This window comes from Panthera uncia (genome assembly GCF_023721935.1).
Source record: "Panthera uncia isolate 11264 chromosome A1 unlocalized genomic scaffold, Puncia_PCG_1.0 HiC_scaffold_17, whole genome shotgun sequence".
NCBI lineage: Eukaryota > Metazoa > Chordata > Mammalia > Carnivora > Felidae > Panthera > Panthera uncia.
In genome coordinates this window covers 23,290,448-23,311,877 of record NW_026057577.1, presented here as the reverse complement: position 1 = coordinate 23,311,877, position 21,430 = coordinate 23,290,448, and the positions used below count along the sequence as shown (strand labels likewise).

Sequence of the window (21,430 nt, the reverse complement as noted above, 5' to 3'; positions counted from 1 at the left end):
TCTGAGGTCCAAGCTGCCAGCCCAGAGCCCAAGGCAGGGCTCAAACCCATGAACTTGAACTTAAGCCAGATGCTTAACCGACTGAACCACCCAGGCACCCCAACACATATAAGACATTTAAAAGTGAGTTCAGTGAATGGGTTGGATGAGTTAACACACAGAAAACCTTGAAAACAATGCCAATCACCTAGTAAGCTCTCAAAACTTAGTTGTTGACATCTTTGTTGTCTTTTGTTGTTCTTGGTATTTCTGTACTATAATTTAAGCAATCTACTGATGAATGTTTAGTTTCTATAGAATTTTTACTATTACAAACAATACAATAATTAGTCTTTGTGTGTATGGAAGGGAGAAATGTTTTTTTAATTCCTCTGTCATAGCCATCTGAATGCCATCTCTAAATGAAAAATGATTTATAAAAATTAAGTGCAACACTCCTATCAATTTCACGGACACCTACACTGAAACGATAATGGTTAGTTTTCAATTCACATTTTGCTCAGCCCACCAGCAGCATCTGTAACTTAATATTTATGTGTAGTTTTGTAAATGTACCATGCATATTTAAAATGTAAAGAAATAAGGGGTGCCTGGGTGGCTCAGTCAGTCAAGGGTCCTACTCTTGATTTCAGCTCAGGTCATGATCTCACACCTCTTGAGTTTGAGCCCCACGACGGACTCTGAGCTAGCAATGTGGACCCTGCTCGGGATTCATTCATTCTTTCATTCTTCATCCTTCCTTCCTTCCTTCCTTCCTTCCTTCCTTCCTTTCTTTCTTTTTCTTTCCTTTCCTTTTCCTTCCTTCCTTCCTTCCTTCCTTTCCTTCCTTCCTTCCTTTCCTTCCTTCCTTCCTTTCCTTCCTTCCTTCCCTCCCTCCCTCCTTTTCTTTCCTTTCCTTCCTTCCTTTCCTCCTTCCTTCCTTCCTTCCTTCCTTTCCTTCCTTCCTTTCCTTCCTTCCTTCCCTTCCTTCCTTCCTTCCTTTCCTTCCTTCCTTTCTTCCTTTCCTTCCTTCCTTCCTTCCTTCCTTCCTTCCTTCTTTCTTTCCTTTCCTTTTCCTTCCTTCCTTCCTTCCTTCCTTCCTTCCTTCCTTCTTTCTTTCCTTTCCTTTTCCTTCCTTCCTTCCTTCCTTCCTTCCTTCCTTTCCTTTCCTTCCTTCCTTTCTCTCTCTCTCTCTCTCTCTCTCTCTCTCTCCACCCGTCTCCTGCTATCTCTCTCTCTTAAAGTAAATAAATAAACATTAAAAAATAAAATGTAAATAAATAAACAAAAAAAAGATTCTTAAATACAGAGAACTGGTGGTTTCAAGAGGGGAGGTGGGTGGGAGACGAAATAGGTGAAAGGGAGTAAGAGTACATGTATCATGATGAGCACTGAGTAAGGTATAGGATTGCTGAATCACTAACTTGTACACCTGAAACTAATATAACAAAGTGTGTTAACTATCCTGGAATCAAAACTTGAAAAAAATGTTTATTCTCAAATTGTTTGGAGACAAGCTATACATGCCCATTAGATCTAGCTAACAAATTCTGATACATAATGGCTTAAGAGGGGAGCCTGGGTGGCTCAATCACTTAAGCATCCAACTTCGGCACAGGTCATGATCTCGTGATCCATGAGTTCGAGCTCTGTGTCCAGCTCTGTGCTCAGAGCTCAGAGCCTGGAGCCTGCTTCGGGTTCTGTGTCTCCCTCTCTTTCTGCCCCACCTCCACTTGCACTCAAAAATGAACATTAAAAAAATAGAATAAAATAAAATGGCTTAAGAAAATGAGAAATTCTGAATTTATTTTTAAATTTGTTCATGAAAAAGAGATGTTAAAATTCCACTGTGGTTATAAATTTGTTTCCTTGTGATTCTAATTTTTGCCTTACAATGAAACTAAGTTATCTCTGAACTTTTATAACTTATTTTGATTTAGTTTTTACTATTGAATGGAATTGTAAATGGAATGGAATGGAATTGAATGGAAATCCTACTTATCCTAACATTTTCCCTGTTAAAGTCTATTTTGTCTGATATTAACAAAAATTAATATATTAGTAATACATTAATATTTGCCTGGTATATCTTTTTTCTTTACTTTCAGCTTTCATTTTCTCTAAGTCTCTTATAAACAGCATATGGTTAAAATTATAAAACCTGTTTATATAATCTATTTATTTATTTTTTAATATTTTTTAACGTTTATTTATTTTTGAGACAGAGAGAGAGCATGAACAGGGGAGGGTCAGAGAAGGAGGGAGACACAGAATCTGAAACAGGCTCTAGGCTCTTAGCTGTCAGCACAGAGCCCGATGTGGGGCTCGAACCCATGGACTGCGAGATCATGACCTGAGCTGAAGTTGGACACTTAACCGACTGAGCCACCCAGGCACCCCTATATAATCTCTTTATAAGTGAATTTAATACTTTAGTATGGATGTATTTGGATTTTTCTCTTATTTGTGAATTCTATGTCCCAAGTTATATCTCTTTTCTCTTGTTTTTCTTTCTTCCTATCTAGTTTTATTTTCCTATATCTTCTGTCTGCCATTGCTTGAAAAGTAACATTAGGTTACGTTCAATATATGGTTACTTTTACTTTTAAAATACATTGTATTAGTTCCCTATTGCTGTTGTAACAAATTGCACAAATATAGTGATTTAACATAAATGTATTATTTTACAGTTTCAAAGTCCAAAGTCTAGAGTTCACTGGGCTAAAATAAAAGTAGAGGCAATACTGTGTTCCTTCTGGAATCCCTAGGTGAGATTATGTTTCCTTGCCTTTTCTAGCTTCTACAGACTGCCTGTATTTCTTGACTCACAATTCCCTTCTATCTTCAAATCTGGCAATGGCATCACTTCATCACTACCACCCTAACATCTCTTTCTCTGACTCTCTTGCCTCCCTCTTTCCCTATAATTTGTGATCGCCCTAGGCTCCCCTAGATAATCCAGGATAATCTCCCAATCTCAAAATCCTTAACATAATCACATCTGCAAAGTCCTGTTGCCATATAAGATAACATAGTCACACTGTCTGTGGATTAGAACACAGACATTATTCTATGTGCCACATTCAATTGAAATTTCTTTTTTTTTTAATTTTTTTTTTACGTTTATTTATTTTTGAGACAGAGAGAGACAGAGCATGAACGGGGGAGGGTCACAGAGAGGGAGACACAGAATCTGAAACAGGCTCCAGGCTCCGAGCTGTCAGCACAGAGGCTGACGCGGGGCTCGAACTCACAGACCGCGAAATCATGACCTGAGCTGAAGTTGGCCGCTTAACCGACTGAGCCACCCAGGCTCCCCTCAATTGAAATTTCTACAGTTAAAAATTATCTTCAGTGCCCTCCTGAAAAAAGGACATCATAATGCTTTTAATTCAACTGTTCCCTTCAATCTTTCATATTATTTTTATCTGATATTATAATTCTATCTCAATTTTTAAAATCACAAGTTAGATCGGCTACACCATTAATGCTTCTTTAGATTTGCCCCTGTATTTATCAATTTATTTTCTCAATAATATCTTGTATCATTACTTTCTAGAGAGCTTGTTATTCTGCAAGTACATTGTTCAGTATCTCCTTCGGTGAGGATCTATGAATAATAAACTGTTCCAGACTTTGTTTCCTGTGTATTTAGTTATAATGGAACAGTGTCTAAGTGCAGAATTTTAAGTTAACTTTACAGAATTCAGCACATGAAAAATATTATTTCATTTATTTCTAGTATTCATAAATACAGAATAGAAGTCGCCATGCATTTGGTTTCTGGTTAAATTTTATTGAGATATGATTGGCATATAACATGGTTTTTGGTTAATTTTAGGATTTCTTTATGTCTTTGTAGATGTGCAGTCTCACCTAGATGTTTCTAGGTACTGATTTTGACTTTATTTATCTTCTTTGGTCCTTGGTGTTTTCCAATTTGAAGATCCTATGACACATAAAAATTCTTAGCATTATCTATGTAGGTATTCCTCTCACATTCTCTCTATTATGCTAGAATATCTTTAGGTCTTTAAATGTATTTTTGTTCTTTTCATTCTAATGTCTGTAACTCTCAAGAACTCTTTTGTAATTCCATCTGTTAACCACTCGAGGCAGCCTTCTGGAAACATCCCACAGATATATCATCCAATCCACTAGTACTCTCTTCAGCTGCATCTAATCTGCTCTTCAACTCAGATAGTGAGATTTTAAGTATAAGTACCTTTCTTTTATAGTTGTTTTATATTCCTCAATTTTCAAATCAACTTTTTCCCCCTCAAACAATTTATTCTCACATTTTGATTTTTTTGGTGTTTTTAATCCTGTGAACAGGTTTTTTTTTTGTTTGTTTTTTTTTTTTTTAATCCCAGCTTTTTAAATTAGTCTTTACTGGGACTCCTGGCTCTTATCATGAAAGATGCTGTCATTTTGTGTTGTTGTTGTTATTTGTGTTTAATATTTATTCATTTTTGAGAGAGAGACAGACAGACAGAACATGAGCAGGGGAGGGGCAGAGACAGAGGGAGACACAGAATACAAAGCAGGCTCCAGGCTCTGAGCTGTCAGCACAGAGCCTGACACAGGGCTCAAACTCATGAATCATGAGATCATGACCTGAGCTGAAGTCGAACACTTAACCAACTGAGCCATCCAGGCACCCCATGTCATTTTGTGTTTTGAAATTCTATGGTGAACTAATTTAGTTGCACTCCGTTTGCAGTAGCCTTGTGCGGTGTAAGTCAAGAAAGGGACCCTTCAGAGTAGTGTTGTGCATGTTTTCAACAAGGGTTTCAATGTGGAAATCATATTTGTGGTACCAAATCCCCAGAGGAGCTGGTTTTTTCCTAACTTGCGGTCATGGCTGAGCTGGAATGCTTCTTGTCGACAGCCTGCACTCTTTTGCTGAGCTTCTACCAGATCATACTTTAGTCAAAGGTGTAGTTATCTAAGGGTTCTGGCCTATATGCAATCATTTCAGCTCCACTGCCACACTCGCAAAGCCTCAAAGTATTCTCTTCGTCTGGGAGTTAAATCCAAGAACCGAGAGGTTTAGGTCAAAATAACTCCTCCCAGGGAAACGATCACTTTACCTCAGAAGCTCTCTTTTGTGTTTTGCTTTTGTGTGTGTGTGTGTGTGTGTGTGTGTGTGTGTGTATGTGTGTGTGTGTGTTTTTTTATGTATTTGTTTTTGCCACAGCCTTTAATTTTTTGGCTCATCTGTATGTATAAAAGGATTTTTATTCTATTTTTTCTACAATTCCAAGATGTCTATAATGGGAACATCTCATGATTATCTAGCCAGATTATCACATAATTAAAGGAATGGAATATAATTTGTGACCTAACATATAGAAATTAGAATAGAGAAACATATATGTATTGTTAACCTGATTAGATCATAATGTACATAGAATCAAGCCATATAGACTTATTCTATTATCACACTTTATATCATGCAGTTTCTTTTACCAAACTATTGAAAGACTGTATAACTGCCTCAGTGAGATGTTCACATTGACCTCAATTGATAATAAACTTTTTTTTCAAAGATACCTTTCTACAAGTGGGGAATGTGTGAATTATGAATTATTGTAAACATTAGTAATTGTTACAATATTGCTATTTCTTTTCCATAAGATTGGAGGAAAAAACGGGTATGTGTGGATAGCCATGGATATGAATGAACTACAGAATGATGTAACTTACTATCAACAATTAATCATGATAATTTTTTACTATTCCTCCTGGCAAATATCTGACAGACATGATTTCCATATAGAATCAATCCTTGATTACTAGAATAAAGTAGACAAAGGTAGAGTTGCAATAAAGAAGACAAAACATGGGGCACCTGGGTGGCTCAGTCAGTTGAGTGTTCAACTTCAGCTCAGGTCATGATCTTATGGTCCATGAGTTCGAGCCCCGCATTGGGCTCTGTGCTGACAGCTCAGAGCCTGGAGCCTACTTTGGATTCTGTGTCTCCCTCTCTCTCTGCCCCTCCCCCACTCATGTTCTGTCTCTAACAAAAAATGAATAAATGTTAAAAAAATTTTTAAATAAAAGAAGATAAAACATAACCTTAAATAATCTATTTCAACACAAGTCACCTAACTGACTTAATATAAACTTGATATATTTAAATAATATTCAGGATTTAGGAATATGTTTACCATTCTGCAGTTATGTATAACAAAAATAATACAGGAATGACTGCCAATCTCATGAATTTCTGCACAAAGAATCACTTGAAGATTTGTTATTCCTGTGGGTCTCTCCGCGAAGAACACTTTTCCAATACTTCACCAGGATTCAAGAAAGGCAGAAACTCAGACCCTCTTGCATCTTATCCTTTCCTTTTCCTTTCCTCACTAATTAATTCTACTCTTAAATATTTGGCTTTGGTTTGTTTTAGCAGCCATGTTTTCCTCTGCTCCTGCTTTTAGACTGCATAGCAGACACATCTTTGCTCTAGAGAGACCTACTCTAGAGACCTCTCATCTGGCTGCAGGGGAGTCAATCATACCTCGAATGCAATAGACACAGTGCAACATTACAGTTGCTACCTACTGATAACTGTGTATTTCCAAACAACAGGAACAGCACAACATGTTGTCACTAATCTAAAAATGTTAATTTTGTTTCTGAAATAAACCATTATTTTTTATTCTGATAAATCTAAAAACTAGTTAATCCATCCTGGACAAGTGAAAGCTGGCTGCTATCACTTGATAGATTAATATTCACTGTACAAATCATCTTTTCTCTTTTTACGTAGAATATACAATCTTATCAATATTACTTGCACCTGCCTTAACATATGTGTACTTTCCAACCGAATTAATGTTGTAAAGTAGGTCAATTTCTGTTAATTATTAGAAAGTAAATAGCAAAGAAAATTTTACTGAACTAAATGAGCAGATTGTCCATCAGCATTGAGTATCTTAATAGTTTCACTTTGTTTTTGTAAAAAAAAAAAATTTTAATACATGCCTTAATTAGAAAGGCAACTCTAAGTAAATGAGGGAAGACACACTTAAATTTTACCTTTTATCCCATTAATCACTTGAACTACCATATGCTAAACTTCTAAATTAAACTAGTGAATAGCATCCTTTCAACATTTTCAATATTCAAGATCAAAACTGAAAACTTTAGAAATACAAACAAAACATTCACTGGAACACTTATTCCCAGGGTTATAACCGAACGTTTTGAAAATCTAAGTGATTCCTTGACAGCCACTGAGGCAGACCCTAACTATCCCCTAACCCCCAGCATCATTCCCCTGAGAAACCACCTTCAAATGTATCATATTTTCTAGTCACTGGCTTCTAATCACAGAATTTGCCTCCCCACTCTATCCTGACCCAAAGCCACTTTTTTAGAGGATCTAAAGCGAATAAATAATACAGTAAGAAAATATGAATGGCCCTGAATCATCCAAACCTAGTGGTTGACATTTCTAGTTTCCTTCTTCACTGTCTTTCTTAATGTCTAATTTCTCAATTCTTCCTCTGATGCTAAGTACCACATAGAATTTTCTCCATCTACCAAAGAATTCCAGAGAGACACCTCTTTTGGTGCTTAACTTGGGTAAAGTTAGTCTCTGTGGCTCAAAACTAACAACAAATGATGTAGGAAAATATATCCCTTTGGCAGTAGAATACATTCAGATTCTGAATATAATTACTGATAAAGAGGAATGGAAAAGGTTTGCTGACTTTTTTGTTACAAGTATATAATTAGCCCTTTTCTGCATCAGAAGATACAAAAATCAAATTTATCACAGGGATACCATGCCTGGTTGTATAGGGTGTGTAGTGCTTAATTCTAGGGATACATTTATGTACACAACAATGTAAAAAGCTCCCTCTACTGTTGTGCGGTGTACAACCTGCACAACTGGAGGCTGCTGGATTCATTAGGTGCCTCTTCGATGCCAAGCAGTGGGTAAAGGGGAAGAATACAAAGTAAAAAAGGCTTTTACTCTGAAGTCAAAGAAGAGGACGACACACAATCATTTCTGTAATGTGATAAGGGCCCCGGGATCAGTGAGGAAGAAGCCTGGGGAATTGTATTAAATAATGGATAGTTCTATTTTGCAGTTGCCTTTGCCAGCAAACAAATGGAGAGAGAAACACCCACAACAGATGATACTGAATAATATGGTAATGCAGAAAATTAAAGAATCACATAAAAGCAAAATCTTCACCTTAGGGCCAAGAATCACAGAGGGTAAAGTATATTCAGATGTAGAGGGAAAGGGATTTTATGTGCTTTTGCTAAATGTACAGTACATCATATCATAATGCAAGAGGCTGCAACAGAACTATTTGATTTACATAATGTGAAACAAGGGACTTCATCTGTAACTAAACAAGACGATAAAACTATGACAAATGCACTGCTTATTTTCAAGGGCACTTGGAGTCCTTCACACAGCCAATTTCTACTCAGCAAACACATGAATAAAACAAATTATTTTTTAAAAATGCAAGCTCTTTTCTCCAAAAGCCCTGGAAGGACTTCTCAGTACAATTAAAAAATAAATTGTGAGCAAGATTTAAAAAACCCAGATCAGATTATAATTCTTAATCTTCAATTCTTCCACTGTCAACTTCTTTTCAAGAAGGCCCAAATAATGTATTCTTAACTTCATAATATTCAAAATTTCGGGGGAGGTGATGGGGGAAATTGATTTGTTTGCTGCCGAGATCAATGATCACGTGGATTCAAATTCTCTCATCTTTGGCTCATGTTGGCTCAGTGCGCTTGAAGCCTGCATCACAGAGTTTCATAATATGAGTTTATGGAAATGATACTGTTAGACTCTGGCAAGTGGGAAGGCCAATAAATTCTGCTGAAGTTCTGATTTATATTGAAAAAAAATGAAATGTAGCCTTTAATTTCCAAGAATGAAGATGCATTTGAGAATAAGTCTCATTGTCGAGTTTTGTAGTGTCCTGGGATATACCTATAAATGATTCACTCAAAAATTATTCTATGAGTTGTATTAAATTAATATATTTCTGCCATTTGTATACTTTATTAAATTTCGTATCTTACTTGCCAATGATGTTAGTTTAAAACTAACTTTCAAAAGTACTGTACATAAACCAAAAACATCTTCATAAATATGAAAGGCAAAGTTATCAGTAATTAAATTGTATTGTAAATTTAAGAGCGTTTTCAAGAGAAACTTATGTCTTCTGCATGATTTCAAAGAGAAATGTGAAAATTACGTGGAGAAATCACAGAGTTGACAGCCGGGAGGACATGCTTTGTGTTTTTGTAACTGTGAGCCTACAACCACTGAGTCAGCTTTAAATTATTTATTTCAGTATCATAGAACAATTTAACAAATATATTACTGCAGATAGGTTTGAATTTATAAAAACATTGTTTAGTTGAAACCAAAATTAATAGCTATCTAAAACTCCTTCCTACTACTATGTTCACATAACATACACTGCTTAATAATCTAAGGGGAGAATATTGAGGAAGTTGGTCAGTCAACTTGTCCCATGTGGATGGAAGCCACCATGGAATGCAAAGAGATTTAAATTTTTATTTTATCTTTCACAACTTCCACATAAAGCTAAAGATCTGATCACCTTCATGTTTACACTAAGGGATACTTAGTGTAAAAGGGATACTTCTACCTCAATTACTCAAACCTTTCATTTAGACTTTACTAATCAAATGGTGCTAGGTCACTTAGAAATAACACTCCCTCTAGTGCACTGATTTTCATTGTTATGGCACTGATAAGAAGTGATATGGAGAAACAGGAATCCTCCACATAAATCTTAGCCCCACGGGGAGGTAAAGGTAGCATTACTTGTCAGTATCTATTAATATTTTATGTGTCTATATACTTTGATAGTTTTTTTTTCCTATTTTCAATCACCAATTTTGCTATTTCTGTTTTATTTCTTTTTTTATTCCTGTTGTGATTTAAAAAAAACCTACTCGGTCCTATTCTAAGTCCTACCTATAATAGTACAAAAAAGCGAAGACAACATTTCTACTAAAGGGATGAAAGGTGTACAAAGATTTTTTTGCCCCATAAAACATGAAGTGGCTCAGCAAAACCATAGCAAATTTCACCCCACAAAAAAAGGCTTTTCTTTGGGTCTGGAGCAGAAATTCTGTTTAGACAGTGGTTTTTACAGAATTGTCAGCTAAGGAAATCTGTCATCCTTCTCACGGTTGTTAGGTGTTTGAAATACTAATTCTGAGACTAAAGAGGATGATACTCATAATTTGATTACTAATTCATATTTTTCCCATTAAAATGTAATATATTTCTTACAGAAATTTGAAAAATACAGAATAAAGTTAAAGCATTAGCCTACAATCCCACTATCTAGGAGTAGTACTTACAGTTAACATTTTAAAGTATATTTCTCCATTTTTATTTCCATGTATTTGCATAACTAAATTCACTGTATACAACTAATATGTATAAACATACGTGTAGTATTGGGATCATACTCTCTATGCAAGTTTTGTCTCACCCCACCGATAGTGTGACAATTTCATTCCTCATTTCCAATTTCATTTTTCTCTTCCAAACCCTGAAAAAGGAATTTGTTGTGTGCTATATTTTATTCTAATATTATAAATTCTTAAAAGTCACATTCTTAACTAACCATTGTTCATCATTACCTCCCTTGTCACTAACTTTCCCTAGCAATGTAAGAGAACACAAAATAAAAGCACTACAGCGTATCTTCAGCACTAACAGAGGGTTCTTAAGTGTGTCTAAGATAATGTGGGATGAAATTATTATTTTTTTAATGTTTATTTATTTTTGAAAGTAAGAGACAGAGCCCGAGCGGGGAAGAGGCAGAGAGGGAGAGGGAGACACAGAATCCGAAGCAGGCTCCAGGCTGTGAGCTGTCAGCACAGAGCCCAATGTGGGATTCAAACTCACAAACTGCGAGATCATGACCTGACCCAAAGTCAGACGTTCAACCGACTGAGCCACCCAGGTGCCCCTAACATGGGATGAAATTATAATTCTAATTTTTTTTTGAGGGTAGTTGACACCCAATGTTACGAAATTATAATTTCCTAAATAAGGAAGATGACTTTCCTAAAGAAGGAACATGTCAGCCCTAAATAAGGGCTGACAAAACTATAAATACAAGAACAATGACAATATAATAGTACAACAAATGGTATTTCTGATAGTAGGTCTGCCACATGAATACAAGCTTACACAGGATCTTACACAACTATTTGTTTGATATAAAATTACTGAACCTTCACTGTAGGCCTCATGTTATACAAGATGTCTTATATTCTCTACCCTTTACTACTATCCTCATTAATGATGAAACTCAAAGAGGTCATTTAGGCAATTGAAGATCACCAGCTAGCACTGGACAAATACAGGTCATTTCTATTTGATCATCCCTCTTACTGAGTTTTGAAGTTGGAAGTTTTGTATATTATATACTATATATGCATACACACACACATATTTCAAATACAAATAGTTTGGTAGACAGACGTATTGCCACTATTTTCTCCAATCTGGGGGACTGCCTTTCCATTTTCATATCAATGTATTTTGCACATGAGATGATTTAAATTTTGAAGAAGTCCAAACGATTATTTTCAAGACCTTTTGATTAGTGCTTTTCTTATACTCTATCCAAGAAATCATTACCCTCCCTATAGTCATGTAGATCTTCTGTTTTTTTGACTAAGAGTTTGACAGCTGTAGCTATATCACGTAGCTTTCTATGCTCCATTATGAATTAACATCACACAAGGTGTAAAGCAGGGTTGAAATTCATTTTTTTCACATGGATATCCAGATGTTGTAGAGCCATTTCATTAATAGACTATCTTCCCATCACTCAGTAATACTGATGGGTTTTTGAGAGTCAGTTGACCATATATATATGGGTATATTTCGAGATTCTTTATTCTATTTCATTCATCTATCCTGCGAAGTTTCTGCCAAAATCCCATTGTTTTGATTACCAAATCTTTATAATAAGTTTTGAAATCAGATAATTTAAGTCCACCCCGTTTGTCCTTCTTTTACAAAATTGTTTTGATTCTTCTATGTTCTTTATTTTTCCAAATACATGTTGGAATCAGCTTGCCAATTTCTACAAAAAAAGCTGGGACCGACTTTCATGGAGATTATAGTGACTCTCACTCAATGTGGGTAAGATGAAAATCTCAGTAATAGTCTTCCAACAAATAAAAACCTTTATTTAGATATTTAATTTCTCTCAGCTCTCTCAGTGCTTTGTAGATATCATTTTAGAGGTTTTACACATATTTTTTAAAATTATTCTTACATTTTTTATGGTTTTGGAAGTTACTATAACATTATTCCAATTGTACATTTTCATTATACATAAATAAAATTGTTTTTTAAGTTTATTTATTTTGAGAGAGAGAGAGAGAGAGTGTGTGTGTGTGTGAGAGAGAGTGGGGGAGAGGCAGAGAGAGGAAGAGAGAATCCCAAGCAAGCTCCCGGCTGTCAGAGCAGAGCCCAATGTGGGGCTCAATCCCCTGAATCACGAGATCATGACCTGAGCGAAAATCAAGAGTCAGATGCTCAACAGACTGAGCTATTTCAGTGCCCCTAAATAAAATTTTTATAAATTGACTTTATATTCTATGTGCTTAAAAAATCCAATTATAACTTCTGGCAATTTTTCTGCTATATTTCTTATAATTTTATTCGAACTGAGGTATATTATCTGTGAAGAGAAATATTTTTTTTTTCTTTCCAATATTTAGAACTTTTGTTTCTTGGGGCACCTGGGTAACTCAGTTGGTTAAGCATCCAACTTTGGCTCAGATCAAGATCTTGCATTTCATAGGTTCGAGCGCTGCATCGAGCTGACAGCACAGAGCCTGGATTCTGTGTCTCCCCCTCTCTCTGTTCCTCTCTCTCTCTCTCTCTCTCTCTCTCTCACACACACACACACACACACACACACACACACACAATCTCTCTCTCTCTTTCAAAAATAAACATTAAAAAAAAAAGAACTGTTTTTTTCTTTTTCCCACCTTACTAAACTGGCTATGATCTTGAGTACAAAACTGAATAGAAGTGGTAAGCATTGATATCTTTGCCTTGCTTCCAGTTCTAATGGAAAATATTTGGTTTTCAACATTAAGTGTGTTGTTAACTGTAGATTTTTGTGTATATGTGCGTAGATACCCTTTGATAGATTAAGAAAGCACTTTTAAGAATTCATTAACAATTTTTGTTGATAGGGTTCCCCCTAGCCCCATACATTAGAGATACCATTTTTATTGTTTTTTATATTCATTTTTTTCCGACAGGAAGTCAATCATCAATGTTAACATTGTTTCCCCTGTGAAATGCATCTCTTTGGACAATTCAAAACTCATTTTTTGTATCTTTGACTTTTACTCATTTTCCTATGATATATGTAGATATCTAAAGGGTTTTATTTCCTGGGGCGCCTGGGTGGCTCAGTTGGTTAAGCAATCGACTTCGGCTCAGGTCATGATCTTGCAGTTTGTGAGTTCGAGCCCCACATTGGGTTCTGTGCTGACAGCTCAGAGCCTGGAGCCTATTTCAGATTCTGTGTTTCACCCTCTCTCTACCCCTCCCCTGCTCACACTCTGTGTCTGTCTCTCAATAATACATAAATGTTTTTAAAAATTTTTCAATAATAATAATAAAGGGTTTTTTCCCATCAATGTGGGAAACAATTTTGCCATTGTAGGTCCAAATAATTTTTCTTACCTATTCTCATTCTTCTTCTGGGATTCCAATTACAACTACTTTAATCAGTAAATCCAACATCTGAACTATCTCAGGGTCAGTTTCTATTGACTATTTTTCCTTCACCATGGGTCACATTTTCATGTTTCTTTGCTTGACTAGTTTTTATTATGTTTCAGACAATGTAGATATGTTACAGAGATTCAGGATTCTTTTATCTTCCTCTGAAGAGAACTGATTCTTGTTTTAGGAGCCAGTTCAACTACTGGCTCATCACTCTGAATGTGGGAGGTTTGAGTTTATTCCTTGGTAGGGAGGATCTATCTAATGCTCAAGATAATTCCCAAGCTTTTGTAAACCTCCACAATCTATCTCCCATAAATACCTTACAGGTGCTTGGTTTCAGGCTTTGTTAGGGCAGGTCAAGAGTAGACATTTTTCTGGATCAAAGTCCCTACTAGGAAGGCTCAGCTTTTCTGTTTTTTCAGCTAAATACCAGGAGTAATGACAAGGTACTAATAAGATCGCTCCACTCTCAAGGCCTGAATCTACTCAATTCCTAGTGTCCTTTAACAATCTCAACTCCATAGCTGTAGCACTCTGATGCTTTTGGAAAGTTTCTATCTATGGATATTCAGACCAGTCTTGCAAAGTTCTCCAAGATGATCTGCACACAAGCTTCTTGGCATCATTCTCTGCATAGGATCCTCATCTACAGTACCTTCAGCAGGACCACTGGGCTCTACCTAGATTCCAGCTTGCTATACCAGTCAAAAAACTGTTCCCAGGCAATAATCTGGATTGACTGTGGGGCTCCCTTAATAAATTTTCCTTCTTTCAAAGTTGCAGTCTTGCACTGCTCATCCTCCAGTGACTTAAAAGCATTTGTTTAGGGGCGCCTGGGTGGCTCAGTCGGTTGGGCGTCCGACTTTGGCTCAGGTCATGATCTCACTGTTCATGAGTTCGAGCCCCACGTTGGTCTCTGTGCTGACAGCTCAGAGCCTGGAGCCTGCTTTCGATTCTGTGTCTCCCTCTCTCTCTGCTCCTCCCCTGCTCATGCTCTGTCTCTCTCTGGCTCAAAAATAAATAAAAACATTAAAAAATTTAAAAAAAAATAAAAAAATAAAAAGCATTTGTTTCATAAATATTCTTCAGTTTTATGGCTATTTACTGTAAAAGTCCAATCGCAGGTACACCTACACAGTTGGAAGTGGAAGTCCAATTGTGTTCTTACAATAGATTTTTTTCACCTTCGTGAATTATGCAGAACTAGAAGAGTTTTTGTATAATTCAGCAATAAGATGCTATCATGAATTCAACAGACCTGTTACAGAAAATCATATTCAGATGTTAGTGTGTATTCTGTGATGGGAAATGTCAACATTGCTGATGCTAAAATTAAATTGCTAGTGAATAATGAATTACTATTCATTTTTAATAGCTTTAAACAAAAAATTTACGAATAATTACTAACACAGAGTGCCCATAAAGAGCATATTGTTGTTCACTGTTTCATCTTTTTATATTTGCCTTTAATGCTGCATGACAAATGTTTGTTAGGAGTACATTCACAGTGGAGCCAAGAATTAATCAGCTAGAGATTTAATTGAAACTTTTTTCTCAGGTGGTACCAGAAAGTTTATCAATTACTGAGTTTAATATATTGGGTGCTTTATCTCCATGGTGATGACTGAAAAACATACAATATAGGCTTTTTGTGAAGTGCCACCAAAATTCACCATAGTGTTCACTTCCCATCATCAATGGCTATGTCTTCATTTCAAAACTTGAGGGTAAAGTATTTTTTTAATTTTATTTTTCTTAAAATTTTTAATGTTTATTCATTTTTGAGAGAGAAAGAGAGTGTGAGTGGGAGAGTGGCAGAGAGACAGGGAGACACAGAATCCAAAGCAGGCTCCAGGCTCTGAGCTGTCAGCACAGAGCCCGACGCGGGGCTTGAACTCATGAACCGTGAGGTCATGACCTGAACTGAAGTTGGACGCTTAACCGACGGAGCCATCCAGGCGCCCTGAGGGTAAAATATTTTTTAAATTAACTAGCCACAAGTTTTGTCAATATGCCATCCAAAATGTGCCTATTCAGAAATCAGTTATTATGAATTGAGGGAGATGACTAAAATCATTATGCCAAAGTTTTTTGGAACACAAAATCTGGAATAAAAGCATTCTCTGAAGGAATTAATCCGATTAACAGCACAGCCATCGAATTAGGAATGTCATTTAATTGGCTTTGGAAAATTTACCTTGTTATAAGTATAGCTGCATCCACTGAAGTCATGTCCTCTCCCCAGCTTGTAGACATCTCTAAATGTATATCATTCTTTTTACCAAATTCTTCATGCTGCCACTTGCAAAAACTCTCTAGCATTTTCTCTCCATGGTGCCCAATATATAGGTCTGCCTACAAGAGAAGAGATTTCACTTCAAGGCAAATTATTTTCAGATATACAAAAAACTAAAAACTGACGAGACTTCCTGAATTACTAAAGCGGACCGCTGACCATAACAACAGTAATTAGAACCTGGAAGACATTCAGAAATAATTTAGCCTCAGCTGAAAATCGTGCAACTTTGGGAGGGTACAATAACTACAAAATCTGTTCAATGTTACTCTGAAAAAGGAGAGAGGTGTTGTAAGAATGTGGAACTTTCTGGCTTAAATAACTTAATTTTATTTCTACAATTTAAGAACAAAGTTTTCTCAAAGTTCTAGTTAAGTAGCATACTAAAATGATGCCACAGAGTATTCTCTGAAATGAATTACAGATAAGAAAACGTTTCAAAAGCACATGTTTAAATAAGAAAATAAAACTCTCATTAAAAATCACTTTTAAAAATTACATCTTGGAAAGTTAAGGTTTGTTGTCAGGATCCTTGGAAACTAAGAACATTCCATTTTTAGAATAAAACTGAGGTATTAACCAAAACTAAAGGCCAGTTTTATGTATAGTTTAAGTGACTTAGTGGATATTTCTGGATTTTTAAGTCAATAAAAAGCACACTCCTAACATTCACTTTACTTAAAAGCATCTGAACACAACTTCTCACCCAATTAATTGAACAAAAAACTCAAGACTTTCTTACTGGAGTTTCATGGAGCAGAATAAGCTTTATCACACGAAGATTGACCTGCACACCAAGACTCTTGTGTTGGAAAAGGTTAAAAACCTAAAAACAAATAAAAATAAAAATCCTAAAATAAAACTTGAAATCATATTTATTTTTCTTAAAGTCCAGATATGGGAGAAGTCTCAATTTAGATGAGAAATCTTATATTTAACACCACTTAAATAATTTTAAAATTAGCTTAATAAGCAAGAATAACATAGCTAATTCATTTTAAATACCAAGAAATTTAGACCTAGCCTTCTGAGAAACTCACTGCAGTCTTGATTGTCTATGCCATTTCAATGGGATATAGAGGGAAGGTTGGGCTTTTTACAATACTGAAGACAAGCATTTTAGTAACTAAACCCTAGAATGTTTCTTAAGATCACAAAATGCCAGTGTCCTCCTTTTTTCTGAGAAACAGTCCTGAAAACTGAGCCTGCTTTATGCCACCTCCCGATTCATTCCTTGGAGTAGTTTTCTCTCTCTCTAAGCTAGCTGCCAAATAGGAAAAGGGTTTTCAAAGCTCTTCTCTTCAATGTTACCCAGGAAGACAAGCTTGCAGGCCACTGTTGATTAATGGTTTCAGATCCTCATTATAACTGTTTTTCCCAAACTATGGTGTGTGCAGCAGGGCTGGAAAGCAAGGTGAATTTTTATGTGGTACTTTATTTTTTGTAGAATTTAATATTTACTTAACTTGTAATAGAAAACAGAAAGCTGACACGTCAAACCCATACTTTCGGAGATAGAACTACTTAGAAGAAACTAAAGCTGGTAGGCTGTATTAGCCTACCCTGTAACAGACTGCTGGTGGAATGTTCTGGAGGTAGCTGAACATGGTAAGAAATGACTGAAGTGTGGGCAAATCTGTTCCCTGCTCAAATAAGCCAAATAGTAAAAATGAGCAAAAACAGTCAAAATAGAATTTTACAAAACATAATATATTTATCCCTGAATCAGTGGTTCTTACCCTGCCCTATATGGTAACTGGAATCATAAATGGGCATTTGCCTTTGGCATTTATTGATGTTCATTCTCCCCTAAGAACGGCTCTTCACTCCGACCTTTTAATTCCGCCTTGCAGAAAGTTTAACCAAAGGGTATATAATTAAGTCAAAGGATTCATTTGGTGGTAAACATCTGTATGATACTAGGTACAAACTAGATTTCTGCAGTTCAGAAACTGTTAACTGAAGTTAGCTACATGTGATCCACCTGCTTAAAAAATTGAGCTATTTGCTATTAGGTCTTACTCATAAACTAGTATTATATCTGACATCAAATTTTACATACCTATCAGTGGATTACCAACCTCCATTTTTGTTCCACCACATAATGTCTAATACTTTGGGTGGGGCCATGCATACAAAAAAAATACATAACCTTTCTAATTTCAGCAAATGGCCTTTTATAAAAGAGAATGAAAAGAAGGTCATGAAAGAATAGACAAAAGAATAACAGAGAAAGAGTCTGCCACATTGAAATCAACAATAACGATGGTTTCTTTTACTAGAAGATGTGAATTATTACTTTTGATATTTCTTTTAAGGTAGCTGGTATACCCAAAGCATTTTTTTACTGATGTCAATAAAAGAAAGGAATAGTAATGAATTAATTTTTAAAGAATGTCATTATACTCACACATTTCTTCCTTAGAGTTTTCTTGAAAAAATTCCAAGCGCACTTTAAAGTTTGCCTACCATATTTAAGATGGTTAGAATGAATCTCCTGGCTGCATCTGCTCCATGATAGGAAACCATTGCTGGGTCTGCAACCACTACAGTCTCTATGTTGTATTCTTGAGGTAATTTGTATGAATATCGTTTCCCTCTTCCACTTTCTGTTATTTTTTTAGATCTAGGTCTTCCTTTGTCTGCAATAGAGAAATGGATTTTCCAATGTGACTCCATATTGGCAAAGTGAATATAAAATTTCCGTTTCTTCAAAAATTTTTTCAATATGTTTACTTAAGGGGCACCTGGGTGGCTCAGTTGGTTAAGTGTTTGACTCTTGATTTTGGCTCAGGTCATGATCTCACAGTTCGTGAGATCAAGCTCTACATAGGTTTCTTTGCTGACACCGTGAGGCCTGCTTGGGATCCTCTGTCTCCCTCTCTCTCTCTCTCTCTGCCCCTTCCCCATTCACTCTCTCTATCTCTCTCTCTCAAAAATAAATAAACATTTAAAAAAATGTTTATTTAATGCCAAGATATGTTGATAATATAATGGTAAGCAAGACCAAATAAGTTCCCTGAATACATGGAAGCTAAAAGGGCATCTGGTTTTGGAGTGTGGCTTTGTAATCAAATAGACTAGATAGACTTGTATCACTTATTGGCTCTGCTACTTGGGAAACTAACATCAGTCAGTTAGCCTTGATTTCCTCGTCTGAACAATAGCAACATCTACTTTCTAGTGTTGATGTCCTATAATAAGGTTGCATTAGTAAAATTCTTAGCACAGAGTCCGTATAAATAAAATAATCCAATAAAAAAAATCACAATTTTCTTTTTGAAACCAGTGACAAAACAAAGGTCTACTTGAGGAGAGTGCCTGAAGTGACTACCTCACATGTCCTCATTTCAGGCAGTGGCCCTTAATTACTAAAACATTATGCATGGGTTACAAAAGACTCAGTTCTGCCTTCCATCAGGATCACATAGGGAAATAAAAATTTCTTCAAACAAGGCCAAATAAAAGTAGTAACCACAAATAAATGTATTTATACATTTAACTACATAAAAATGTAAAATGTTTATTAAAACATGCCACTATCAAAATGAAAAGCATGCCACCAAGTGGGAGAAGATATTTACAATACTTTTCCATAATGAACAAATTAAAAGCTACTCTAAATTAGTAACAGATAACCCAAATGAAAAATTGGCAAAAGACTTGACCAGCCATTTTTCACACAAAGAAAGACATCCAAATGGCTAATTAGCATATGAGAAGGTGCTCAGTCTCATTACTCTTCAGGGAAATGCAAATTTAAATCACAATTAATTAAATTAACTAAACTCTCTAGAATGGCTAAAATAAAGAGATGATTATATTAAGTGTTGTCAAGAGTGTGGAGACAACTGAAAGTCCCCTGCACATACATACTGGGAGTTTAAATTAGGATAAACACTGAAAAATGAGCAAGCAGTAGCCACTAAAGTTTAACATTTGCATACCTAATGATCAGTGATCTGAAAGATATACTTATCAGAAATGCATATAAATCACATGTAAAAATTATTCACAGTAGTACTGTTCTTAATTTGAATAACCATCAATAGTGTAATGGATAAAGAAATTTTGGCCTACCCATACAATGGAATGTTCTAGAACAAAGAAAATGAACCAACTACTACAATGTGCAAGAACATGGATGAACCTCACAAAGAGGATGTTGAGCAAAGAAGCCAATGACAAAAGAGTAGGTGTTGTATTCTTCCATTTACAGAAACATAACAACTGGGAAGACATGATGTTAGAAGGAGAGTAAGTATCTTGAGGTAAGATATATTAGTGCCTAGGAATGGGCCTAGGGGGACATCTGTTGTACTGACATTTTCTATATTCTGATCTGAGTGATAACTACATGGTTATGTTCATTTTGGGAAAATTTAGCAGTTGGGACACATCATTTGTGCAATTTCCTGTATGCATGGGGTACTTCAATAATGAAACTTATTATTTTAACAGCTTTACTGCGATATAATATATATGACAAAACACGTAGCCAGTGATGTACAATTCAGTTAGTTGTAATCAATTTCTACAGTTGGGCAACCATGTCTACAATCCATTCTTAAATCATTGATTACCTGTTCTGCTCCTTGCCATACACCAAAATTTGGTTGATGTCATTAAAGTGCTACCACCTCCTTTCCCAAACTTATACTCGTGGGCCAACATCTTTCATATTTCTTTACTACAATTTTAATGGAATCCGCAGAAGTAAACATGTGTGTTTAGTAGAGATAAATCTGTGTGTTCAATTAGTCATGTTTCCCTGGGTGTCTCTAATTTTTTTTTTAATTTCTAAGTACATACTCTCATAATTCTAGTCCACTGTGGTGGCTTCTGATAAATTGCTTTCCTTGTCTTGTTTTAAGTACTTTGGCAGTGGCTTGTCAATTCAATTCAAGTCTATTCTACTCCACTTTGCAAACTATCTATTCCACCTTTCTTACCCTCTAACATCTTTCCATGGTGCCAGAATTAATTTATACCTTGAATTTTTGAACTATTGGTTCCCTTCTATTACTGCCTTCTAGGCCCAACTGAGTTATCTCTGAGATCTAACATGAACTGGATTCCACTACCATTACTGGGAACTTCACTGTTCTGAGTTATCATCATAATTTACAGTTTCATTTTTTTCTTTTTTTGCAGTGACCCAGACTAAAATCTACTTGATAAACAAAGTTTTACCCAAGTAGAGTCAGTTAACAAAGTTAATGAAAGTGTGATAAAAAGCAAAGAGTCATTATTTAATGAAAAGAAGCATTATGTCATGAATCATGACAATGCAAAAAGACAAAAACAACACTAGCCATCTTCAACAGGATCACAAGAGTTAAAAGTAC

At 35.7% G+C, this 21,430-nt stretch overlaps 1 protein-coding gene across 1 annotated transcript in view; it reads right to left on the bottom strand.

Moving 5' to 3' along the window:
• ADAMTS19 (ADAM metallopeptidase with thrombospondin type 1 motif 19) overlaps nt 1–21,430 on the bottom strand; it is a 238,253-nt gene that overhangs the window by 164,225 nt on the left and 52,598 nt on the right. Inside the window, exons 4-6 of the mRNA XM_049649122.1 lie at nt 18,552–18,724; nt 16,825–16,908; nt 15,984–16,141 (exon numbers count right to left, since the gene is read on the bottom strand). Of these exons, the coding sequence (XP_049505079.1) occupies nt 15,984–16,141; nt 16,825–16,908; nt 18,552–18,724 (415 nt within the window). The remainder of the gene's footprint in view (nt 1–15,983; nt 16,142–16,824; nt 16,909–18,551; nt 18,725–21,430) is intronic.